General features: G+C 47.9%; 1 protein-coding gene across 3 annotated transcripts in view; it reads left to right on the top strand.

The window, feature by feature from the left end:
• The first annotated feature begins 3125 nt into the window (after positions 1 to 3125).
• Positions 3126 to 26728, top strand: part of NFATC2 (nuclear factor of activated T cells 2) — a 150553-nt gene continuing 126950 nt past the window's right edge. For 2 of the 3 annotated variants that reach the window (XM_037810989.1, XM_037810990.1), the window contains exons 1-2: positions 3126 to 3472; positions 23909 to 24941. In XM_037810989.1, coding sequence (XP_037666917.1) covers positions 3343 to 3472; positions 23909 to 24941 — 1163 coding nt within the window. In that variant the 5' untranslated portion in view covers positions 3126 to 3342. The remainder of the gene's footprint in view (positions 3473 to 23908; positions 24942 to 26728) is intronic. The other variant, XM_037810991.1, reaches the window with a different exon arrangement.

The following is a 26728-nucleotide window of genomic DNA, read 5'->3' as shown; positions in this document are numbered from 1 at the left end:
CCACTGAGTTGGCCTCTGAAGGCATTCTGCTCCTGGCCTTTGCTCCGGAGAGCATAAATCATTTATTTTGTAATTGAAAATATTCCTTCCTCCAGCCTAAACCCCAACCTTCAGAGAGGCCTTTAGAGAAGAACACCTTCTCACTTCCTCCTACACCAGCAGAAACTTTGTTATGAAACAGGGCCTAGTCTGAATCTCTTCCCTTCAAAGAACTCTGATTACTTTGGTGCAGATTCTGAATCCCAGAAGGTTCAAAAATATAGCTACTCTTCAGCGGGACAACAAATGCAGGTAGACTCTTATTTGGAATGTCCAGAACCATTCTTCTTAAGGCTGAAGTTTTTGTAGACTTCATCACTTGTAAAGTGATCTTCCATTTATTATCTCATCTTATTATTGGGTGTCTCAAGAGGATGTCAAGTTGGGGTTAGGACTTCAGGATTCTTGTCCTAGCAAATGGGTGGCCAGGCTAAGTCTCAGGGAGGAGCACACTTAAAGAGAGAGAGAAGGATCTTATTCAATCCATCATTTCCTTCTCTTTCTCCTTCCATCCACCCACCCACCCATCCACCCATCCACTGCACACAGAGCTGTGAACGAGGCAATGAGGTCCTTGCCTTGGTGGAACTCACAGGGAGAGGCCAGAGCATTTTCTGACTGGTTGAGCCTGGGTCATGTGTTCACTTTTTCACCAGGGGAGGGTGGGACAAACGGGTTGATAGTTCTACCAAGATTGTATCTGGAATCATTTCCCAAAGCAGCCTACAAAAGTGCTGTCATCAAAAGGGTGGAATAATTCTGGATAAACACAGTCAGCAGATGTCTACTAGATTAGAGACTCTTAATCATTAAGGGTGGAGGGCTAAGAAAAGATGTCTGGGGTGATACTGGCCTTTTCCCCTTTCTACACCACCATGGGGTCTTGCAACACTGTGGTAAACTGCAAAGGGAAGCAGGTTCCCTTTTTATCCCTGGCCAAATTCTAGGGGTCTGGACCATGGGAAGTTGAAAACCTTTCTAACTGTCATAGGGACCCAAGAGCATACATTTCCATATAGAACCTTGGCCATAAGTACGCTAGCCTGGCTCACCATTCTCCCCTCGTCCACTTACATTGAGCAGCCATCCCCTAAGATGCTGGTGGGATACACACAGTATGGCTGCACTATGGCTAGGAACCAAAGGAGGGGATTTCTTTTTGCTGTAAGAACCAGAAATTGCCTCCCAAGACTCAGAAAGCTAGTGAGTCCTGAGCCAGGCAAAGCCCCTGAAATGGAGGTTGAATCTATATAAGAGGCTCTAACCCCTGGCTGCACATTAGGAGCATCAGGGGAACGTTTTACAAAGTACTGACACCTGGGCCTTACCGCCAGCCCTTCTTGTTTAAATGGTCTGACCTACGCATTTAGATTTTTAACAGTTTTCTAGGTGATTCTAATGTGTAGCATCTTTTAAGAACCACTGGTCTAAGTGCAATTTGGAAAACCCCACTGTGCCTCTCTGCTTCCAGGAAGTAAGCATGCTAAGGGTAGAGACCATGTCTGTATCTTGATCATCACAGTATCCCCAAACACCCATAGCAGTGCCAGTCACTAGCAGGTGCTTCATGAATATTTGTGGAATAAATGATGATTGACAGCTTTGCACAAATCCCCTCAAGGGAGCAGAGATGGCTCCCCTTGAAGAATGCACAACATTCTCCACTCTTTTGGCACGTAGGGAAGGAGGCAAGTCAGTCCCACTTGAGGGCAAACTGCAGTTCCCTGGGAGAGTCCAGAGATCCAAGAACCTCTCCTTCCTAATCTGCTGATCCAGTGATTCTCAACACCGGCTGTGCCTTAGTATTATTTGAGGTTGTTCTAAAAAGTACCTTCGGACGTTCTGGTTCTGGTTCTGGTTTTGGATTGCAGTCAGGGGCCCAGACATGTAAAAAAAAGAGTTCCAGGTGATTCTAACGTGCTGCAAGGGTTGAAACCACAGTTCTAATCTTGTGAGTTCGTTTTCTGGCTTCTGCTACACTGGTTCTAGACCCCTGGAAGTGCTTTGTGGGGGAGGTTGGTACTGGGATCTTATGTTGTATTCCCCAGATGTACCTGTTCATATTATTCACTTTGGGTGCTTGTTTGAAAATACACATTCTTGACCCTCTACTCCAGACTTAAGGAATCAGAAGCTCCAGGGAGGGGCCTGGGAATCTGTTTCTAACTGGTGTCCAGGTATACTTGTTACCTGCCAACCCCCTTGCTCCAGCAGCACTGGCCTCCTTGCTCTTTTGGTTCCCACTGTTAAAAACCCTCTTCCCCCAGGTCTCCCTATCATCCAGGCTCATCTAAATATGCCCTCTGCAGAGGGGCCCTCCCTGACTACCGCCCCCCCCCCCCCACCTTGTGGGTCTTTGTCGCACTCCCCAGGCTGAGTTCTCAGCTGGCATTTACCCACTGGAGATGCTCTTTGTTCCCTCCTTTATCGTGGCTATCACACTTCTCTCGCCCACCAGAACCTGAGCTCCGGAGGACAGAAATGTCTGGTTCATGCTGTGTCCCCAGCGCCTAGCATGTGGTACCTGACCCAGGAGTATGGATGAAAGGATGGGATTTGTGCTTCCCAGGCCCTGGGAAATTGGGCTCAGGGGCATGCGGGAGTCTGAACTGTAGGGGAAAATTGTGCTACAGCTGTGGGCTCCGAGAGGCACCTGGAGACACAGGGCTGCCAGAGAAGAGAGTGGGGTGTCTTTAAAGACAGCAGATACCCCTCTTCCCCCCCGTCAATTTTGGAACCGGGCTCAGTTGGCCACTCAGGGCACAATTACCAGGGGCCCGCGGCTTTCTTGTCTACAGCCTGGGTCCGGCAGGGCACGCAGCGCTCACCCCGGGGAGAGCGGGAGGTAGCGGCCCTTCCGGTGCGCCGCGACGCCCGGGCGCCTGGCGGTGGCCCCCGCCGGTTGCTAAGCGCGGGGCCGGGGCCGTGCGGCCGGGGCCTGCAGTCCCGAGCCGCCCGCCTCTCCCTCCCTTCCTCCCCCGGTCCCCGGGTGGCGGCCCCGCCCCTGGCCGGCCTGGCCGCCCTGTCCCCGCCTCTCCCCGCCCCTCCGGGGCTGCAACAGGTGCCTCCCGGAGCAGGAAGCTCGCGCCGCCGCCGCCGCGCAGCTCCCCCAAGCGCGTCCAGGACCCGCTGCGCCCCGCGCGCCATCCCCGGACCTCGCGTGCGCCCCCCACGAGGAAAGTGTCCCCGCCGCTCGACCCGCCTCTCCGCCGGCTTCCTGCCGCCGTCGCCACCCCGGCGGGGGCCTGGGACCCGGGCTCAGGGAGCAAGCCAAGGCTGCGCCCGCCCGCCGCGCTGCGTGCCATGGACGCCCTGGAGCAGCAGCCCGACCCCGACGGCGGGGACGCCCCAGGCCACGAGCCCGGGGGCAGCCCCCAAGACGAGTTCGACTTCTCCATCCTTTTCGACTATGACTATATGAATCCTGGCGAAGGTCGGTGGAGGCGCCTCCCGGCCCCCGAGCCCGGACAGGGGCTTGGGCGTGGGGAGTGGGCGCAGGCCCTTCTGCTCCAGATGTCGCTTCCGTGGGGGCCTCTCGGGTGGGGGCAAGGGTCTCCTCCGCAGGCGAGAGCGAGAGGATGAGGCGTCAGTGACCGCTGCCACCCTTAGGGGGCGGTGGACTCACTCTTGCCCGTGGGGGCGGCAGTTTCAAGTTACTTGTGACTTCTGCCCGAGGGTCACTGTTGGCAAAGCAAAAGGTGGCAAGCCCCAAGGCTGGTGCTGCTCAGCTGGCCTCTTGGCGTGGGACTGGGTCGTCAGAGGGCAGTGGAAGTGACTTATTTCCCTTTGGAGGGAGGAGGGGAGGAAGCAGAGGGTTGGAGTTAATGGGCAGAGGGCCCGTGCACAGAGAGGTTGCAACTGAACCTAATTATCAGGGCACGGGAGGCCGATCCTCCTCCCTCCAGGTTCTTCATTTAGAGGCGGCTGCCCGCACCCTCTCATGTGAGCCCTGTTTGTTGGCGACTTTGTGTTGAAACTAAGGAAGAGGCTGTCTGTGTCTAATGCTGGAGAGTGGTTTGATTTTGCTGTTATGAGGAGGCCCATTTCCTCCCTGGGTTCTGCTGCTGCTGTGTTTGCAAATCACCCCCAGGTGGCTCAGTCTGAGCTCTTAGAAATTATTAAGCCATCCTCTATCCCACCCGGAGTTATAATGGGAGGGGGGTGGGGATGGGGGCGGGGAACGGGGAGCTTAGGTGGGGATTGCTGAAGACACAGGCGGTTCTGCCGAAACTGTTGGTGGCTGTCTGGGCCTCCAACTGCTCTCTATTGCTGGGGACTTCCCCAGCCTGGGCTGAGTGCTCATCTGTCACTCTGCATGTTTAAGGGGAGCATGGTCAGAAGGAGGAGGAGGAGGTGGCACATACAACCTCACTGTATTTTTCTGGTTAGCAGGTTGTCTTGGGAAAAAAACAAAAAACCCAACTGGGCTTTCTGATTTTGACAGCCCAGCCCAACCCAGCCCAGCCCATGCTTGCTGAGGCCTCAGGGGCCAGCCTCCTGGTAACTTCCAGATGCACGCTGGGCTTGCCTGCTTCCAGCCAGGAGGAGGGAATTGTGCTCACTGGTTTGTGTAGCAAGGCTTTCGCTGATAATTGGTGGCGTACTGTATTATGTGGGATGCTGTGTTAGATGGGTGATGGAGACATTTTAAACTTTCCTTCCATTAGAGTTTTCCTTGGCCACCTTAAGTGAGGGCTTGCTTTGACTTTGGTATTGCCTTCGCCTGGATAGCCAGAAACAGTAATTAGTAATAATTTTGAGTTTTGACTATAGATGGAATTAATTAGCTGACAAAACAGACCAGTCTTCTAGAGTTGCAATCTGGAGGCCATGCTTTGCTTTGAAAAGATACAATGAAGAATCTGCAAACGATCCGCCCTCACATCAGTGGTCTCTCTGTTCCTTAAGATTAAAGTCATGTTTTGCAGGGAACTAATACTTACACCCCTCCCAGATTTGCAATCAGCTAATGTTTTTGTTGTTTTTTTTTTCAGGGGGAGATTTCCAGGGAAATAGTTTCCAAGCCAGATCTGATGGGAGGTGCTCTTTATAGTTTTTCTTGGCAAGTGGTGCTTGGTAGTGGCCAGATGGGTGCCTAAATGACCATAGTGAAAGTCCTGGAATCTTTTTTTTTTTTTTAATTAGCTTTATTTTTTTTGAATAGTTTTAGATTTACAGAGAAGTTGCAAGATTGTACAGAGAGTTCCCATATACCCCCCATCAAATTTCCTCTATTGTTAACATCTTACATTAAATGTATGATACATTTGTTATAATTAATGACCCAATTTTGTTACATGATTATTAACTAAAGTCCATACTTTATTCACATTTCCTTAGTTGTTGCCTACTGTTCTTTTTCTCTCCCAGCCAGGGCACCACATTATATTATTTGTCGTATCTCCTTCGCCTCCTCTTGATGTGCCAGTTTCTCAGACTGTCCTTGTTTTGATGACCTTGACGGTTCTAAGGAGGACTGGCTAGGTATATTATAGGATGTCTCTTCAATAGGGTTTGTCGGGTGTTAGTCTCATGATTAGACTGGGGTTATGGGTTTTGGGGGAGGAAGACCACAGAGGTAAAGTACCATTCTCATCACTTCTTATCAAGAATACAGACTCTTGACATGTCTTACCACTGCTGATGCTAGCCACCGTCACCCGGGTGAGGGTGGCTGTCAGGTGTCTCCACTGGGCTCCTTTCTCTTCCTTTGCATACTGTACTCTTTGGAAGGAAGTCACCATGTGCAGCCCACACTCAAGGAGTGGGAAGTTCTGCTCCAGAATCTGCCTGTAACAGAACAACTGACTCTGTGCTGGGGAGGATGAGCTGAGCCTTGAGAGTCTGGAGCGAGATGTTCCAGATGTGGCTCTGGCCCTGGCCTGCCCAGATGCTCACAGCAGGCACCCCTCTCTGCTTCCATACAGTGGGGCTCCCTCAAGGCCCAGACCAGCCCTAATTTTGCTCTGGGACTTTGGCCCAGAGGATGGTATATTGGTGATACATGTGGGAAGTTACCCCTAATTCTGGTCATGAGCTTGGCAGAGATCAAGGCAGGACAATAACTGCTAACGGGATGGATTTCATAGTTAGAAATTGGTACTCGGAGGTTTTTGGAAGTCAGATGCTCATTTTATGGAATGTGAGCATGTGGCAGACATTTATTAACTCATGCAATATTCTTGCAAAACTAGGAAGTAAGCATTATTATCATGCCTTCTCCAGAGGAGGGAGCTAAGGCACAGAGAGGTGAACTTATTTTCCCAGGAAAACAGAGCTGGTAAATGAGAGACCTTAAATTTGAACCCAGGCAGTCCTGCTCCAGAGCCTGCATTCTGAACTGCTATGGGAGGGTCCCTCCTCCCTTCATTTGATGGGAAACACAAGGGAAGCAGGTAGCACAGTGCTTGGCACCACAGCAGGCTGAGATTGAAAACATTTCCCAAAAGGGTGATCTTGGGGAAGCCATTTAACCCTTCTGGGCCTTTGTTGGCTCATCTTTAAAATGGCTGAAGTAATGGTACTTAGCTCATCAGGTTGTTGTTTGCCTTGAATGGGTTACCCATATAAAGCAATTAGCACAGGGTGTGGCATATGTTACTAGCATTTTATTAATTCCTTGCTTTTGTTAATAGAGGTGCTCAATTAATGTGAGCCATTACTCATTTACTTATCCAACTAACTACTGAGACCTATTGTGTTAGATCCTGGGGATGCAATAGAGAATAAGATTCAGCTCCTACCGTTACCGAGTTTATGTCTCTAATTGTTTATTCTTGTCTAATTGCATTGGCTACTACCTCCACTAGAATGTTACATACTAGTGGAGATGGGGGTGGGGGCATACCTGATCCTAGTAGGAATGCCTCTAGTTTTGGCTTTAAGATTGAGGTATATGCATTTTATTATGTTAAGGAAGTGTCCATCCATTCCTATTTTCTCAATTGTTTTTGTTAGGAATGGGAGTTGAATTATGTCAAAGACTTTTTAGGCCTATGGAAAATATGAATTTGTGTTTCTTAATGTGTTGGCTTCAATTAATATATTTCTTAATATTGAAACATTCCTGGTAAACCCCACTTGGTCACTGTATATTGTTTTCTTAATGTGGTGCTGGTGTCTGTTAATATGTTATTTAGGAATTTTTCAACAATATTCATGAGTGATATTTGTCTGTAATTGTGTGTGTGTGTTTGTGCGTGCATGCGTGTGCTGTGAAGTTTAGGTTTCTTTCATTTTCTGTGCTTGAGAACAATTTATGTAGCATTGGGACTATCTGATTTCTCAAGGTGTGGTAGAGTCCTCTGGGAAGTCATCTGGGTCTGGCACTTTTTTGTAGAGTTGTTCCTTGAAAACTTTCACTATTGTATCTATGGAAATGGTCTGTCTGCTAAGCTTTTTACTTCTACTGAGGTTGATTCTGGTAAACTATATGTAAGAAAATATTCATTTCATTTATCTAGGTTTTCAGTTATTTGCCTAGAGGATTTCAAATAAGACTCATTTTTTCTAGTGGGGGAGACAGCTAATTACATATTGATGGAAAGAGTAGGTGGGCACAGGTATGGGAGTCAGATCAGGACTACTGAATTTGCCTTGTGGGGCAGGGGTCATGCCACGTCCTTTTAAACATGCTGTTTTCAGCAGTTCCTTTCCTTCAGAAATGGAATTCCCTGTGCATCCTTGTGACTTTAACCATAAGGTATTAATTCTCCTAACTTGTAATACACTGGGAGAGACAAGTGGGTACTGGAATCCTTGGTCGATTCCAGAGGTGCCAGATCTCCTCTGTGCTGTGTCTGGGACTGGCCTGTTGAAAGCACCCACCTCCGTTCTGCCATGATTGGTCTGGTGCATTCTTCTCCCTCGATTCCTGGTAAGCAAATGCTTGGCTTAGTATAGCACCGACTTTGACCTTTCAGAAAGGAAATCAGACTCCACTGATCATTGCTCCTTGCTTTGGAGAGTCTAGTCCAGTGATCCTTAAAGTTCTGAGTCACAGTCCTTTGAAGAGCTAATGAAAGCCATGGACCCTACACACATACTACATGTGCACACACTGCATGCACGCATACTTGCACATGTGCACACTGCACTGTGCATGCTCCCACCTGCGTATCCCTGTCCCTAACACACCATACATATATGCACCATGTGCACACGTGCCCCCCCCACATATCCACCACCCATAGCAATACATACTCCCTCATACCTTCTCCCATACCACATATATACACACCATACACGTATGCACTATATGCACATACCCCCCACCACGCTCTCCCAATATACCAAACCTCACACATCTCTCACACACACTTACACACACATCACACACACACTCTTACACACAGTTTTCTTTTTATTATTAAATTAAGTTTTATTGAAATACATTCACACACCATACAATCATCCATGGTATACAATCCACTGTCCACAGTATGATAACATAGTTATGTGTTCATCACCACAATCTATCTCTGAACACTTGCCTTACATCAGAAAGAACCAGAGCAAGAATAAAAAATAAAAGTGAAAAAAGAACACCCAAATCATCCCCCCATCCCACCCCATTTGTCCTTTAGTTTTTATTCCCATTTTTCTACTCATCCATACACTAGATAAAGGGGGTGTGATCCACAAGGTCTTCACAATCACACGGTCACCCCTTGTAATCTACATTTTTATATAATTGTCTTCAGGAGTCCAGACTGCTGGGTTGGAGTTTGGTAGTTTCAGGTATTTACTTCTAGCTATTCCAATACATTAAAACCTAAGAGGTGTTATCTATATAGTGCATAAGAATGTCTACCAGAGTGACCTCTCGACTCCATTTGAAATCTCTCAGCCACTGAAACTATTTCGTCTCATTTTGCATCCCCCTTTTGGTCAAGAAGATACTCTCAGTCCCACGATGCCGGGTCCACATTCATCCCTGGGAGTCATATTCTGCATTGCCAGGGAGATTTGTAACCCTGGGAGTCGGGTCCCACGTAGGGGGGAGGGCAGCGAGTTCACCTGTCGAGATGGCTCAGTTAGAGAGAGAGAGGGCCACATCTGAGCAACAAAGAGGTACTCAGGGGGAGACTCTTAGGCACAGTTATATGCAAGTTTAGCCTCTCCTTTGCAGTAACGAGCTTTCTAAGGGCAAGTCCCATGCTCCGAAGGCTCAGCACATCAAACCACCAGTCCCAATGTTTGTGACAACATCAACACCAGTCCATGTGAGGATGTCCAACACATCCACACCTTCCCCCAGATCCTCGGGGCTGGGGAGGGGGAGGCTGTAAATATATTTTTTATTATCTGCCCAAATTACTCTGGGATGTGTCACTATTTCATTCCAGCCTATACTAACCTACCGTATCTCACTTCCTATTCAAAGTTCCATGCAGTTGTGGTGTTTGAACAAATTGACTTACACATACTTTTTATGCCCTATTTCTCAGGCTTCACAGACCCTTCTGTGGCCCGTTTTCTAATGTTGCCTGCACTTAAACTTAGTAATATCTGCTCTTAATCCATTCACAGGGAACAATTAAAACCTCATTCTTTCGACCAACACTTGCTGAATGCTGGTTTTGTACCAGGCCCCGTAGGGGTGTAGAGAGGAATTAGATGTGGCTCCTGCCCTGCGTGGCCCCACAGGCCGACGTGGGAGATGCCTGGTAAACAAATAGGGACAAACGAAGTGCCTGCATGATAAGGTACCATGGTGTTTTTTTGGTACTTTCTAAAAATAGAGTCCTGCACTAAGTGAGCAGGTTCACTTAACACATGTGACACCCAGAGATGTTGCTGCCCATGTCAAGTTAAGGACAGGCCATAATAAGCCTGCTTTGGACAAACAACGTCTCCAGGTGCAGCTGGAAAGGGGAAATGAGGGCTGGAATTGTGTGGTGGCTTTGTCAGGTAGACAAAAGAAATGGGGATCAAGTTGCCTCAGTCACTCTTCATTATGGAACACAGTCACCCCGGCTTCCAAATTAAAGGCCCTCTGTTTTTTCAGCCAACGTAGGCTTTGATCGGAAGTGGAGGCTCTTTCAAAGTCTAATGCGCTGTTCCTCAGATTGCTTCCCAAGGCTTTTTAGGGCTGTAAGGTGATGGGGTGAAAAACATTCGGAAAATGCAGCAGAGGCAGCCAGGGGTTCTCAACCACGGCGACATATGAGAATCTTCTGGAACATAACCAGACTGGTCTTTCAGACTCTTTGGGTTAGGTTAGCTTTGCCCTGGTTAATGGCAGGGCAGGACTTGAACTTGGGGAGTCGAGGTCCAGAGCCTGGGCCCTTAGGGTGCAGCCAGTGAGAGCAACAAGAGCCCAAACAGTCGTGGGCTCCAACTTTGCCTGATGGGCTCCTGCCCAGTAGGGCGTCTGTGCATTTGTCCTTCATTATCTTTTTCTAAAACTTAATTGTGGTAACATGTATATATAACAAAAAATTGCCATTTTAACCATTTTTAAGTGTACAATTCGGTGACATTAATTACATTCACAATGTTGTGCTGTGGTCACCACCACCCATTACCAAAACATTTTTATCAATCCAAAAAGAAATTCTGTACCTATTAAGTGATAACTCCCCATCCCCTCTCCCTGCTACTGGTAACTTTTAGTCTACTTTCTTATTCTAAGTTTGTCATGTAGGTGGACTCATAGAATAGGCCTTTTGCGTCTGGCTTATTTCATGTAACACCATGTTTTGGAGGTTCATCCCTGTGGCCCCACAGATCAGACTTCATTCCTTTTTATTGCTGAATAATATTCCACAGTGTGTATAAACCACCTTTTATTTTCCATTCACCACCTGATGGACACTTGGGTTGTTTATAGCTTTTGGCTATTGTGAATAATGCAGCTCTGGATGCCGGTGTACAAGTACCTGCTTTAGTTATCCCTGTTTTCAGTTCTTTTAGAGTATATATCTAAGAGAGGAATTGCTGGATCACTTGCCAACTCTACATTTAATCTTTTGAGGAACTGCCAAACTGTTTGTCTTTATATAAATTGTATGTTTACTGCTGTCCTAATGGGATTATATTCATTATCAAGCGTACAGAAAAACAAGAAATGGAAAAGGGTGAGATATAAATGGGAATTATGCTATATTTCTTTCTACATCCTGGTGGATTGTCATGTTGCCTCCTGGGGCATGTCCGCCCCTGCCCCCCAGTTCTGGAGACTACTGGTTTGGCAAGTCTGAGCACCAGTTCTGAAATCAGAATGTCCTGGCTTGGAGCTCTGGCATAGCCGCTTCCTACCTGGGTGGCCTTAGCTAAGCAGAAGTGCCTGGCATATAGCAAGCCCTCAATGAATATTTGTGGAATAAATGGATGAAAAGTTATGTGATTCCTCACTGGTGGTATGATGGAGGGCGTGTGATTTTGGTTCTCTGGGCTTGCATTTTCTCATCTGTAAGGTGGGGTTGGTCATGACCTTCCCCCGTGCTGGGCTGGATTGTACCCACCCTCTGGGGCTGGTGTGATGTTCCATCGGGTGGGGTGATGAAAGCATGGAGCAGCCAGGGCTTTGTGGGTGCTGGGTGAGGGCAGCTCCATGGTGGTGGTGGGCTCTGAGGAAGTCACCTCATTCTCCTGAATTCTTGAGGCCATTGGCTCCTTGGAAGAGAGAGTCAGTCTTTGCCGTGGACTCGAATAAATCCTGATGACTGTATCCGGAAGATGGGCCAGGAAATGCAGGGGCACGCACGCAGTCTGGTAATTGGAGAGAAATGGCTGGCAGCCAGGCTGGAGTCCAACACGACAGCGAGTTCTCTGACCCTTGAGCGTGTCCAGTTGTGACTTTAAAATCTCTCATCTGTCTGCAGCCTCAGCCCTGGAACTTGGCTGGCTGCGATGGCCTTCTCAACTCTCCAGGCTCTATGGCTGGGAGAGGCCCTGTGGCTGCCTCTCTGGGGAATGATGGGTTTCCCCAGGTTCTGGCCGTGGCCCCAGGGGTCCCCTGAGCCAGGGCCAGGAAGGAACCGCCCTGGAAAGTGTGGCAGGATGGATACCCTGTGGCTTTCCCCACACCCTGAGAAGGAACTTCCTCCTTCTCCCTTCCGTGCACAGGAAATAACCACGGGCTCCGCAGAGCTCAGGCGAAACTTGACTTTTCCTGGGCTGGCGCGAGGTTGTGTTCCTGCTGATCGTTCCCAAACCGAAGTCAAGGAGGAAAGCAAGACCCTGAGGCTGGGGCTCCTCCTGGGATGGGCCAGGGGCTATCTGTTTCCCTCCCTGGGAACCCTGAACTTTTTCCCTGAACTTTTATGATGAACTTTTCCCAAAATATACAAAAGTAGAGATAATGATAAAATAATTAACTCCCCACGTACCTATCATACACCTTCAACAATTACCAACACAGGGCCAATCTTATTTCATCTCTACCACCCCCCAACTTTAAAGCAAATTCCAGATTTCAAAATATTTCATCAGTAAATGGATTAGTATGTATCTCTAAAAGATAAGGGTTTTTGAAAAAAAAAATCACAATACCATTATCAAACCTAAAAAAAAGACAATTATTATTTAATATCAAATACCCAGTGTTCCAATTGTCTGCTTGTCTCACAAATGCCTCTTTAAGGTTCATTTCTTTGAATCGAGATAGAAATAAGATCCTTACGTTGAATTCGGTTGACATGGCTGTTACATATCTTTTATTCTATAAAAATCCCCATCAGTCTTTGCTTTTCTTGCCATTTATTTGTTGAAGAAGCCAGCCCATTTTCCCTGTATGGGTCCCCACATTCCGGATGTTGCCTGTGGCGTCACAGATGTCTTTTAACATGTTCCTCTGTCTCCTGTATTTCCCCGAATTTCCTGTAAACTGGAATTTAGATCTAAAGCCCTCTGCCTTGGACTTTTAATTTTAATTTTAATTTTTAATTTTTTAAATTTTTATTTATTTATTTATTTTTAGTCCTTTGCAAAAGAAATATACCAAAGGCAGAATGTAAGCCAAAAGCAGGGCAGGGAGATTACCTTTCCCAAGTTGGGGTTTGGGACCCTCCATGCCCCCGATTTGAAATGTTGGGAAAGAGCATGCTCACAGCTGGGCCTGTTTTAGTGAGTAAAATGCATTTGGTGGAGCCAGCCCTTCCCCTGTGAAATTTAATAGAGCCGTGCCTGGGTGAGCTTTCTGAAGGAGAGAACGTGGCTCACAAGCTCAGGATTTATAAAGGCCCTTATCAAAACAGACCTGCATGGGCATGCCTGCCAAAGGGGAGAAAGTTAGAGGAGGGGGAGAAAATTTAAGTCCAAAGTGCCCACAAAAGTTGTTTTAAAGACAGGAGAAAGGGTCCATTTACCTGGGTAATGCTAGGAAGGTGGGCTGCGGGGCTGCAATCGGCAAAGGGTGACATCACCTCTGTTGCCATGGAGAAGGGAGGAATGCCATTATTGACCGGGGTTGGCAGGGGCCACTGATTAAGTGTGCCCGCCACTGGGAACATGGCACTGAAATGAAAGCTCCTGGGGGAAAATGTAAATAAAGAACCCGTCAGTCAATAAGGTATTAATTTTAAATCTCTAACCCTGGCCAAGTGTTCTACAGGCCCCACTGTCTTCAAGGAAAAGTTTCCATTTGGATTTTAAGTTGGCTGAAAGAAAGATGGAAATCAGGTTTTCAGGCTGTGCCAGGGGGTGTGTGAGAATCAATAAGGAGCACAGCTCTCTGATGTGGCTGCCATAAGAGTGGGGGGTCTTTGCTAAGTTGGTTAGAGGATGAAAAGCCAAGTACCCCTCCCTTCCCCACCCCTGATCCCGTTGCCCAGGCCAGGGTTCTTTGATGGAGCAGGCGGGTTTAGCCGTGGCAAGCCCTGTTTTTGAGGGAGGATTATCTGAAGTCTATTTCTGGTTAATTCTCTGGCCAGATTTTTCCTTCTCCTTTTGGTGAGGAAGCTGTTTTGAGTCCTGTTCTCTGTCATGCACTGGAGAAGAATTGGGGGACTCTCTTCTGGTATAAACAGACATCTTCAAATCACAAGTTTAATCTCAAATGACTGGCTTGGTTAAAAAAGAGGCAGTACAGGAGGGCATTTGAATAAAAACACCATGGCGTATTCTTACAGCGGAATACTACACAGCCATCAAAAAAGAACAAATTACCACACAGCGTGGATGGTACTCAGACATAATGTTGAGCAAAAGAAATAAGACATGTTACACACCCTGTATGATTTCATTTATGTCAAGTTCAAGAACAGACAAAACCAGTCTATGGTGTGGGAAGTCAGGCTAGTCGTTCCCTCCAGGTGAGGGTTCAGGGCCGGGCAGGGCCAGGGTGAGCCCTCTGGGGGGCTGGAAGTGTTCTGAGTGATGGATGCATACGTGGGCATGTGCACATGTAAAAAGACACAAAATGTACATCGAATACTTGAACATTTTGCTGAATATGTCATGCCTCAATCTGAAGTCCAACTGCTGCTGTCTGCTTTTGTGAATTCTGGTGGTCTCACCTCCGAGCCTCAGTTTCCCCACCTGTAACACAGAGGTGTTGATGGTACCTGCCTCCCAGCTTGTTGCAAGCTGCGGGGAGAGGTAGGCTCACAGCACAGTGAACATCAGCTGTTAGAATGAATAAAGAAGTGAAAGTCTGTGAACCTCCTGAAGGTGGGAGGCCCCCAAGCAGTGCTTTAAATCAGCAAAAAGTGGTTCTCTCTGTCTGAGGATGGAGATAAGGCATCATCTCTATACCAAAGGCCTGGACCCTGCCAGCCCCATCCAAAACCTGACCTTGAAGCATGCGGATTGCTTGCAAATTCCTTGCCTTTCTCCACCCCTCTCCAACAGTCTTGCGTGTCAGCGCTTGGGTGCATTTTTTTCTTTCTTTCTTTTTTTTTTTTTTTTTTTGCAAACGACTATGCCAGCAGCCAGTCTGTAAGGCTCATTGCTTGTAAATCGTCCTTGGTTCTGTGTCCCGGGAGCCTGGCCTCATGGCACACTGCCTGGGAAGCAGTACCAAGCCCTCCTTTCTGCCCTGTCTGGTGAAGGCAGACAGCTGAATGAGCTGGGGCAAGGTCAGCAAAGAGTTTTTAGCATTCAAGGTGGCTTTTTTCCAGCAGTTCCACTTGGATGAGACAAAAGGGTAAACTGCCTTCCATCCCTCTCTGGCGTTTCTGGACCTGATTTTATCTGCGTGGAATTTCTTGCTTTCATGCCCCACATCTGTATGTGTCACCTGGATGAAGGGTATGAAAGTCTGATCCTTCACCATTACTAAGACACACGATTCATTGATTGAGAATCCAAGGACTGTTGTGTGTGCACAGGGGCGGGTGTGCAGTAGGGGTGGTGGGGACTTTTTGGAAAGTTGCTGAGTGTTGAATTTATTATTTGAAAGCAGCTGCAGCTTTTCAATGAGAGTGCTTCCTCTAGGTCGTGCAAGCTAACAGGATAAAAAATCCACCCACTTTCCTGCTGCTTTTTCTGATTCCTTGCAGCTCCCAATATGCAGGAAATTGTGAGAGAAGTCGAAGTGGCAGGAGGCAGGGTTTGTTCCTTCCCTCTTCTCCCGTTTCCTTCACTGCAGGTTGTGGCATCCTAAGCGTTGCCATGACAACAGACTGTGATGTCTCAAACCCAGGGCCTGGGAGTGCACACCACCTTGGGGTGTGAGTGCGTGGCATGGTGGGTCAGATGTCCCAGACGAGGGTGGGCCATGCCTCTGGGCCGTGCTGCCCGTCTGAGGTGTGCCCGGTCTCTCTTCAAGCCACTTAGCACCGTTTAACTTTACCCCCGCCCCCTCCCCAAAAGGACAGACGCCTCACGTGGTCCTGTAGCTGGGTTTCTATGTCAGCAACTCTGTTCTGCTTCCTGAAAATCCTACTCGTCTGTAGATTTAGACTGAGAAGGTGATTTCTTGCTGTTCCTTTTTTTTCAAAAGAGAACTGTTGGTTCCTGGGTTGACACTGGGTGGACACCCCAAGCTGGCTGTGTGTCCAAGGGGGTGGGCAGGAGGCCTGTGAGAAGCGCCTGGGGGAAAGGGGCACTGGTGGAGACCACAGGGTGGCCTGAATGTGATTTTTTTTAAAAAAAACTTTGACTCAATCTTGGGGCAAACTGGGGGACGTGAACATTCCAGAAGATAGAAGTCAGTGCCTTCACTTGTCAGGGGCAGCCTGACTCCTGGGTGAAATGGTGGGGCTCTGAGGCCCTTGGAAATGTTCTTATTCCAGGGGGACCTCATTTCCTTGTTAAGGTGTCACCATCCAGGAAACAGCATCTTTCCTGAGAAACAGGGTAGCTCACTGGTTAGGGGGCGGAGAAGCTGGGCTGCTCTGCCCCTTAGAAGCTGTGTGACCCTGGGCAAGTTACTCAGCATCTTGGAGCCTCGTTCTGCCCATCTGCAAAATGGGAAGGCGATATTTCTTGCTTCACAGGGTTCTTATGAGACATATGTACTAATACCTGTAAAATGCACACAGTGGTTCTTGGTGTAAAGCAAATGGTATAGACATGTTAGCTTTTATCATTTTTGTTATGTCAAGGAAAATCACTGAGTCACCAACTCTTAGTAAGGTTTAGTTCATTGACTTCCACGTAGACCAGTACAAAGCGCGGGAGTTGAGGGAAAGTTGGGGGCATTTTTTACCTACTTCGCACATTTTCTGAAGGGCAGAATCCGTGATGAAAAAGAGAATTTCCAAAGTGCTGACCAATCCATTTTCTTTTTATAAACATTTCTTCCCCTTTTTTAAAAAAAAATGCTTTTGAAGGGGTTGGGGGTTAGAGTGTGTTGCACTTCCAAGTTGTTGTAAAATACAGCATCGAGAGCTGTTTCTGAGCAGGCACTCTGCGCTGAACCATGTGTCTTGGGCTTTGTGTGGATCAGGTAAACTAATCCCTATAAGATCCTTTCAGCTTGGTGTCGTCACCGTCATCACTTCCTGTGTTATACATGAGAACGCTGAGGCTCCCAAGTTCATGCACTGGTGAGCAGGGGATCCCCTAATACGTGCTGCCCTGTTGACTGAGCCCCCGACTTCAGTGTGAGCCCCCTTGCTGATGTGGGGCTGCAGTGGCCTCCCTAGCAATCTTGTCCAGACAGAGTCTCCTCAAATATTCACAGGGTCCAGATGTTGGGGTGGACACCCGGGAACTTGATGAAGGAAGGGTGATGATAATTAGAACTTTCAGACGTCTGCTACAGAAGCCAGGTGCCTGCTAGGGCCGATGGTGAGCTGATGTCTCATCTCTGAATCATTTCGGGTTCACGGGCATGACTCACGGATTGATGCTTCCAGTCGTCTTTTATTGGCCTCTACTGTGAGTAGCCCTGTGGAGCTGGACTCTACCCCCCAGGGACATTGGGCAATGTCTGGAGACATTTTGGGGTGTCACAACCGGGGCAGGGTTGCTGCTGGCATCTAGTGGGTAGAGGCCGGGGATGCTGCTAAACATCCTACAGTGCACAGGGCAACCCTCAACAACTTAAGAGTATCTGGCCCCAAGTGACAGCAGTGCCGAGGCTGAGAACCCCTGGCCTGGTGGTTGATGGTGCCCTCTGGTCTACCTGGGTTCAAGCTGAGGGGCCGTGGTGAGTTAATTAGACTCTCTGTGCTTCAGTTACCTCATCTGTAAAAGCAGACTAAACAGGGCCCACCCCATAGGTTGTGAATATTAATTAATTTACAACATGTAATGTGCTAACAACGGTGCCTGGCATGTAAGTTCTCAATAAATATTAGCTGCTTTTGATGCTGCTATTATTGACTTATGACTGCTTCTCTCCCTGCAAAAAGTTTATAGTTCAGTGGGGAGACTTCAGTACAGAACTCTGTAGGTTCTGTTAGCACAGAAGAAGGGTTGATTAGTCTATCTTGGGAGATCATGGAGGGCCTGTAGGAGGAGGTGGCCCAAGTAAAGTCTCAACAGACAAATAGGAGTTTGCTAGGAGTGGGGGTATGGAAGGGAATTCTGGGCAAGAGGCATAGCATGGCAAAGGCCTGAAGGCCCAGAGGATCTAAGGCAGCAACCTCTGAATCCCCCATCAGTGATTCCCCCTTCTTACTCCCTTTGGGTTCTGATGCCGTGAATGTATGTAGGCGGGTATCTCCCATGGCAGGTAAGATGATACTACATGGTCCGTGATTAGTACACTGCATATAATGAGAGCCCTCTCCTTTTCAGTGCCCTTTCTCTTTGAGCTAATTAAAAGGTGGGAGAGTGTCAATTAGGTACCCTTATGTCTTTAACATCTTTCTTAAACTTGCCATCTCCCCCCTCCCCCAGCATTCAAAAAAGTAGACTTTCTCGAGTCATGGAAATGTTCCATATCTTGATTGTGGTGGTGGATACAAGGGTGTATGACATTTGACAAAACTCACTGAACTCTACACTTACAATCTGTAGATGTAAATTAAACCTCAATATATAAAGAGCGTTGAGGGGGAAAAAAGTAGCCCTCAAGCTCAGAGCCTTTGGCCAGCTACAATGTCTTGCATGAATTTAGTAATTTTATTTTCATTGTATTTCTATCCCTCCCTTCTATTTATGGAGATGACACAGATTTTCCATTTACAGTAGTGGTGTAAAGTTTCCCTTTGAAATAAGAAAACAATTTCTAAAGTAACATGAGAGTCAATTTAAATAGAAATAGTAAGTCAATGATATTTACTGGTGGTACGTGGGATATAGCAAAGATCATGCAAATGGTAAGAAAAGCAAGATGTTTAGAAACCCTCCTGAGAAAATTTGGCAGTTTTGAGATGAAACTCACTTCTGTGAGAGTGGCAGTTGTTTAAAGAAAAATACTGAGGAATCCCAGCTACTTGAAGAAATGTTTTGATGATGTGCCTGGGAAATTTGCTGCCAAATACCCAGAGGACTGAAAATTAAATGATTATATATTGCCTTCATATTTCCTACTTGTAAACTTTCACAGTCTTGGAGAGGAAGAAAAAAAAAAAAAGGAAAATTCTGCTGCTTGGATTAATTAAAGCAAATGCAAATGTTTTAAATACTTTTGCTCAGGGAAACCGGGACTTTGTGTTTTGAAATGCTCCTGCTTCCTTGGCCCTTTTCTTGAGACTGTTCACAGCAGTGCGGAGGGTGTTTTTGATAAGATGTAACGCCACTTTTTTGATAAGACCGGAATTTTTGCTAAGAGACGTTTGTGTTTTGTTTTGCTGGTGCACAGGGCAGTGGACTCTCAGAATGTTCTTGGACATGGATATGATGGTGATCTTTTCCTAGATTAAAAATGTTTGCTTCCTGAACTGCTAGGAAGACAGGCGTGTGCATGTGTGTGTATATGTGTGTTCAAATACAATTTTATGTTGAACTGTGGCTTCACCAAAACACCAGACCCTACAGACTCCAGCTGGAAAATGGAAAGGATTTCAGAGTCAAAGTAACCAAGGAGATCACCCAGTTGAACACAATCTGTTATAGATGAGAAGGTTGAAGCCTAGAGTGGGTAGGGACTTTTCCAAGGTCACACAGCTAGTTAGTGGCAGAGCAGTTCTCGATTCTTGACTTCCTGTTTTCTAAACCAGGGTTTCATTGCTATATATCGTTATGTCACACCCCATCTCCAACTTTAAAAAATTTTTAAAGGCTTCTTTTGGAAATAGGTAATATTGCAAATGATATAGAAATGAAAAAGTCCTTTCTGCCATACCACTGTTTCCCAATGACTTAGTTCCCCTTCCTGGAGGAAATCATTGATACCTATAACTCCAGAAGAAGCCTGTGTATCTATCAGGAAGTATGTCTGTGTGTGTGCACACATACATGTGAGTGTGCATTCTCCCCCTCCTTTTTACACTACACACATTTTTATTTATCTTGCTTGCTTTCTTGAACACTATATCTTGGTGGTCATTCCATATCAGTGCAGAAAGAACGTCTTTATTCCTTTTTATAGCTGTATAGTATTCCATTGTATGAACCAATCAGAATTTAGCCCATCTTCCATTGATGAATGTACAGTTGTTTCCAGTTTTTTTTGGATTACAGAGAGCTGCAGTGGCTAGTCTTGTGCACACCTCATTTTGCATGTAGGAGGGTACACCTGTGGGATAAATTCCTAAAAGTGGCATTGTTTAGTTCCAAGGATATTTGCAGCTGGAATTTCTATAGCTACTCACCAAATGCCCTACTCTAGAGGTTGTATCTTTATTTTTTTAAAAGAATTACCAGCACTTTTGTTTTTGCTTACTTTTATTAAAAAAAAAAGTTGTAAGACTTTTTTTTTTCCCCTCAGGGAGAAGAAAAGGAACATGTTTAATAAAACCAAATAAGCAATAGTAAAGTGTCTTAACTTGAAAAAGATTGGGAATCATTGGTTTACAAGTTATAGTCAAACAATAGAACAACTGACTCAAAGTAACAGCCACAGTTGGCTGTTTCATGCCAATGGCCACAAACAACATCAAGTAGGGCAAAATAAATAACTGTGTGGAAGCCCTGAGAAGTGCTTAAACAGACCGATTGCCTGAGACATCAGTATGGATATATCTTGCTTTAAACAACACAGAAGTTCCTGAAAAGTTATGTGTAAATGAAATAATTGCAAACACTAGGACAGCTTGGTATCTGAAGGAATTCTGTGGCAAATTCTTTTGTGAATAACCACTTCCACTTTTGTAAATCTAAATATTTCCTTTGCTTAAGGCAAAGTATATCTAGCCTCTACCCCTCTGAAATGAGGTGTGGGCATATTCACCTAACAGTGCTCTAGCTGGGCCAGTGGAACAATTTCCACATTTGTGTTTCTATTAAATAAGTAGTGTTAAGATACAGAGTCATCTGGGGAATCCAGCTGCATCTGGCAAAGCAGGCCTAGGGTGGGATTATCACCCTTTTTCATTCCAAGTCAACAAATACTTTTGAGTCTGCCCTGTGCAAAGTGCAGTAGTAATAGACGCTGTATCTTTGTAACTTTTGGTTTGGCTGTTGGCATATCCAGTGTTTCACAGACTTTTTTTTTTTGCATTCAGTTGATTCATTCATTCAACCCATCAGGAAACGCTTTTTGGAGCCTGCTTTGTGGCAAGCCCTGTTCCAGGTGCTGGAAATACAGTGGGGAGCTCGAGGGTCATCCTGGAATTTACCAATTGGTTGGGGTTCAGGCTGGAGGTTGGGGGAGAGATAGTCGATAAACAAGTAACTTCCCAATTATTGCATTGGAACTGTGAGAAGTGCAGGGAGCGGAACCAGAAACCCTAGCCAGGGAGGTCGAGGAAACCTTCTGGGAACACGTGGCATTTTGGCCGAGCCTGTGGGGAAGAGCTGACTCCAGTCGCAAGGAGAGGTGTGGGGGTGCGGGAGGAGCTGTTGTGGCAGGGGGAGCTGTTGAGGCAGGAAGGAGCTGAGCGCTTTCTAAGGACAGAAAGAAGGCCAGTTTGACTGGAGTCCAGAGAGGGAGGCGAGAGTGGAGAGAGGTGAGGCTGGAATTGTGGGCAGGCCTGGTGAGGCCATTTGTCTTCATTCTCAGGGCCGTGGGAGGCCATCTTTGGGCTCTTGGCCTGGGTGGGATGGGGGTGGGGGGCACCATCTGGGGCCTGTGAGCTCAGCTCAGCTAAATTGGACATCCCTTTCTCCAGGAGGGCCCCAAATGGGCTCCCGGGACAGAGAGGGCTGCTGGCTCGGCCACTTAAGCGCCTCAAGGCAGGAGCTAATCACACTGCTGCAAGAAGAGGCCCTGTTTCTGGCTGTCAGGCCCTTGAAACAGGGTTCTTTCATTTGCTTATTCATTCATTCAGCCACTCAACACACGTGTGTGGGGGGCCCTCCAAGTGCCAGGTGATCAGCAAAGGACACTGAGCAACAGGAGGTGTGGTTCCAGCCCTGCTGGGCTTCGTGGCTAGTGCAGGCATCACAGACGTTTTCTATAAAGGGCCAGACAGTAAATATTTGAGGCTTTGTGGGCCACCCTGTCCCTGTTGCAACGACTCAGCTCTGCTGCTGGAGCACAAAAGCAGCCGCAGACCATATGAAAACACATGGATGTGGCCCTGTGCCAATAAAACTTTATTTACAGAAACAAGCGGTGGGCCAGATTTGGTCCATGGGCCGTAGTCTGCTGACCTCTGGTTTACTGGGGTGAGATGCCCTAAACTGATAAATAGCTGATGTAATGTCAGCTGGTCTCCTGTGCACGGAGAAAAAGATGGCCTGGAAAAGGGGGGGAGAGTGACCCGCTGTAGGGTGGAGATGCTTTTTGATGGGCCAGTCTCCCCAGGCTGAGCCGAGGCATGAAGGAGCTAAGAGGACCTGCTGTGGGAAGACCCTGGAGCAGGGGCAGGGGCAGGGGCAGGGGTGGCACTCCCGGGCGGAGGGACCAGCCCACTGACGTCAGTTGGGGCGGGGCTGCCTGGGGGCGGGGAGGGAGTGTAGAGACCCAGGGCAAGTCGTGTTCAAGACCTGGCTTCCGGTTCGAAGCATCCCGGGAAGCCTTTAAACTGGGTCTTGCAAATGGACATTTCAAAAGGATGTGGTGTGGGGTGAGGGTAGAAACGGGGTGACCAGGGAGGAGAGGATGGGGGCTGGGCCAGGGTGGTTGTAGTGGATGTGGGGGGTGGAGGGACGGGAGGAGAAGTGAAGGATTTGGTTTATGTTTTGACCGTTGAGCAGTCGAGACTTGCTGATGGATTGGATGTGAGGCATGGTTGACACAGAGGAGTCAGACTGACCGAAATAGCTGAGAAAGAGGGTGGAGGGGCGCTGAGTCCCGGTGGGAAACCTCGAAGATGGTGGGGACGAATTGTCAGTTCCCTCACGAATTCCACCGGAATCTCCCAGGCAGCCGTGTGTGTCTGGACCTGTGCAAGATGCAGTGAGGGAAAAAGAGTACTGAGATGGGGGAGGGGTCTGCCAAGCAGGCGGCCTCATCCACTCGAGAATAGAAGGAAGACACAGGCTTGAGGTTTGAAACGCCCTTAGGGGTTTGATGTAAAACAATTTAGTTGAAGCACATTCTCAACATTCTCCAGGGGGTGGGTCCTTTCGAGGTGGGGTTGGAAGCCTGAGGTAGACACCCACTATTAAAAAAAAAAAAAAAATCAGATGCTTTTGCATCCATTGGTTTTTTATAATTTGGGGAACTCTATAGCCACAGCCCTGCCTTTTGGGGGACAAAGGTTGGTCTGCATGATTTCTAACTGAGATTTCTATTCGTGCTAATACTGTATCTTGGGGGGAATCTCTTCGCCTCCCTGGGCCTCAGTTTCTCATTTGTAAAATGACTCAAGAGGAGCCTGGAGACTTGGTTCTAAAGGAAGCCACTTCTTATCCTTGGGTGTGAATATTTGGGATTCAAACCCAGAGCCCATGCACTCACCCTCTGCATCCTGCTGCCAAATCATTTTATCTGTAGACTGACTAGATTGGCCTGGATTGGTGTTTTCCAAACTCTGGGTCAGGACCCACTGGTGGGATAGGAAATCAGTTTAATGGGCTGTGGCCAGCACGTAAGCAATATGGCCCAGAACAGAAGGGAGGGTGAGTGTATCCTGCGTAGGAGGGTGAGTATTGTTTTGTGAAGGTTTTGTTTCAGTTGTGAATGTATGTGATGGTGTGAACTGGCTTGTGAAATAAAATGTTTCATCTAAGAGTTGTGTTTTAAAAAAAAAAAAAAACAAAAACTTTAGAAGTCATTAGCCCAGCGCATCTCCCAGGCGGCTGGCTCTCTGGGTGCATACGCCTATACTAAATCCCTCTACTTCCGCTTCTCTCTTTAAGGTATTGGGGGTGGAAAGGCCTCACTTTCCTTCTAGGTGCTAGCTTGGGGTTTGGTGTGGTGGGGATTATAAAAAACAAAAATCAAAGACGCTAAACAAAACCAACACTTGATTGCTCTGCATCGGAAGTTCTGTTTCAGAGGCTTAAAAGACCCCTCCTTCCCCCCTTCTCTTTCCAGAAGAGCCGAATGCACATAAGGTCGTCAGCCCACCCTCTGGACTTCCGTACCCCGATGATGTCCCGGACTATGGCCTCAAGCCATACAGCCCCCTCCCCAGTCTCTCTGGCGAGCCCCCGGGCCGATTCGGAGAGCCGGATCGGGTAGGGCCCCAGAACTTTCTGAGTCCGGCCAAGCCAATGGGGGCCTCGGGCCTGAGCCCTCGGATCGAGATCACTCCATCCCACGAACTGATACAGGCAGGGGGCCCCCTCCGCATGAGAGACACTGGCCTTCTGGTAGAGCAGCTGCCCGCGTCGGGGGTGGCTGCTGGCCCGAGGTTCACCCTGCCCGTGCCTGGCTTCGAGGGCTACCGCGAGCCGCTTTGCTTGAGCCCCGCTAGCAGCGGCTCCTCTGCCAGCTTCATTTCCGACACCTTCTCCCCCTACACCTCGCCCTGCGTCTCGCCCAATGACGGCGGGCCCGACGACCTGTGTCCCCAGTTTCAAAACATCCCTGCTCATTATTCCCCCAGAACCTCGCCAATAATGTCACCTCGAAGCAGCCTCGCCGAGGACACCCGTCTGGGCCGCCACTCGCCCGTGCCCCGTCCAGCGTCCCGCTCCTCGTCGCCTGGTGCCAAGCGGAGGCATTCGTGCGCCGCCGAGGCCTTGGTTACCCCACTGCCCGGAGCCTCACCCCAGCGCTCCCGGAGCCCCTCGCCCCAGCCCTCGCCTCTCGTGGTCCCCCGGGACGACGGTGCCTTGGCCGGGTACCCACCCACGGCGGGCTCTGCCATCCTCATGGATGCCCTCAACAGCCTCGCCCCGGACTCACCTTGCGGGGTCCCCCCCAAGATGTGGAAGACCAGCCCGGACCCATCACCTGTGTCCGCTGCCCCATCCAAGTCCGGCCTGCCCCGCCACCTTTACCCAGCTGTGGAGTTCCTGGGGCCCTGCGAACAGGAGGAGAGGAGAAACTCGGCCCCCGAGTCCATCTTGCTAGTGCCACCTGCTTGGCCCAAGCAGCTGGTGCCTGCCATTCCCATCTGCAGGTGAGCTGGGCTTTGAAAACAATTTAGTTTTAAGGGAAGGCTCTCTGGTTATGGGTATGGGATTTCAGAGTTGGGTGGACTGGGGTTAAATCTTGGCTCTGCGGCTTGAGCCACAGTTTCCTCATCTGCAAAATGGGTGCCATGAGTGTACCTGACTCACCAGGTGGTGGTTATGAGGAGCCAGTCATATGATGTATGTGATGGCTTGTATGGGCCCTGGATGGTTTCATTCATTCATTCAACAGTCCTTGTTAAATACCTGCTGCAGGTCAGGTAGTGTCCTAGGTGCAGGGATGCAGTGGTGGACAAAATAGGCAAAAATCTCTGCCTTCATGGAGCTGACATTCTAGTAAACACATAGCAAGCCCTAATACATGAGATCTATATGATCATAAGAGGAATTGGTGTCTGTTGGTATCTATTATGTGCCTCAGCCCTGTACTTGGTGATATGGAGGCCCTAAAAAAAAAAAATGAAGTGTGCGAGGCATTATCTTCAAGGAACTTAAAAATCTTAGCAAACTGAAGAGATGTGGATACCAGCATGTAGTTAGTCTTTGGGGTCTCAGGACTGGATCTGAATCACTCACTGGCTGTGGGATCGTGGGCATCTCTTGTGCTAAATTCTGATGCTGTGCCCAATGTAGACATTGCTAATCAATCAGGATCTTCTTTCTCACTGAGCACCTTTCTGATGCCATGCCCAGGGCAGACATTGTTAAACGATGAGGACACTCTTTCTTACTGAGCACTATTTAGGACCTTGGTTTGACTTCGGTAAGATGAGGATAATAGCAGTACCCACCTCGGGGAGTTTTTGCAAGGGTGAGCTGAGATGATGGATGTTATGCTCTTGGCATACGGCCTGCACATCGATGTGTAGGAAGTGCTTCCTCTTGACAAGCCTTGTGCTCGGTGAGTGACCTCACAGCAGTCTTTAGAGTAACGCTAGTAATAAGCACCAACATTTAAGCATGCTTGCTGCGTGCCAGGGACAATTCTAGCTACTCTTAGGTATATGTCATTTAATTCTCACATAATCCCAGCTTGGTAGGTATTATTTTTTATCTTAATTTTGATATAAGAAAAATGAGGCATGGAGATATCAAGATATCCATTTTAGATGTAGAATCTGGGGTCTTATGTTGTTACCATTATCCCAGTGGTTTCCAAACTGTTTTGCTTTTAGCAAGTAGAAGCCTCCAATGGCTGAAAGTATTGAGTTGAAGACTAAAATATTGAATAAAATGTTGGGTTGAAGACTGAAATAGATTGAGATAGGGCTGTCCTGTCTGATGTGGGGTTGAATGTGGCTGGGGTCCCCGCCCACTGGGCCTTGCTCAGCCTCACACCAGACTCAAGTGGACTGGAGGAGGTGCCCCAGTATGGTGTTTCCTCCAGAGTAGTTCTGAGAACACCAGTGCCCCAGTAGATCAATCAATGTCCTTAGGAAAAGGAGTTTCAGGTTAAACAGTTAATAGATTCCCTCATGCAGGCCTTCTCAGAGCCTTTAATGTCCTGTCCTAGTATTCCCTGGGCCCCTCCTACCCATGGACAAAATGTGCAGTGATTTCTAAGTTCCTATGGCCAGAGTGTTCTGAGTTCTGTAACTCAGGTGCCACAGATTCACCTGAGGAAATTCTGCTGAAGACTACCTCCTGGTACAGAAGAAGAGCCTGTGCTCAGAGAAGTGAAGTGACTTGCCCATGATCACCCAGCAAGTTAATGACTGAGCTGGGAACTAGAATCCAAGATTCCTGACTCTTTATTCTTTCTGCTACAAATCAA

The sequence above is a fragment of the Choloepus didactylus genome, chromosome 19 (genome assembly GCF_015220235.1).
Source record: "Choloepus didactylus isolate mChoDid1 chromosome 19, mChoDid1.pri, whole genome shotgun sequence".
Lineage (NCBI taxonomy): Eukaryota > Metazoa > Chordata > Mammalia > Pilosa > Megalonychidae > Choloepus > Choloepus didactylus.
This window is presented reverse-complemented; position numbering and strand designations above follow the sequence as displayed.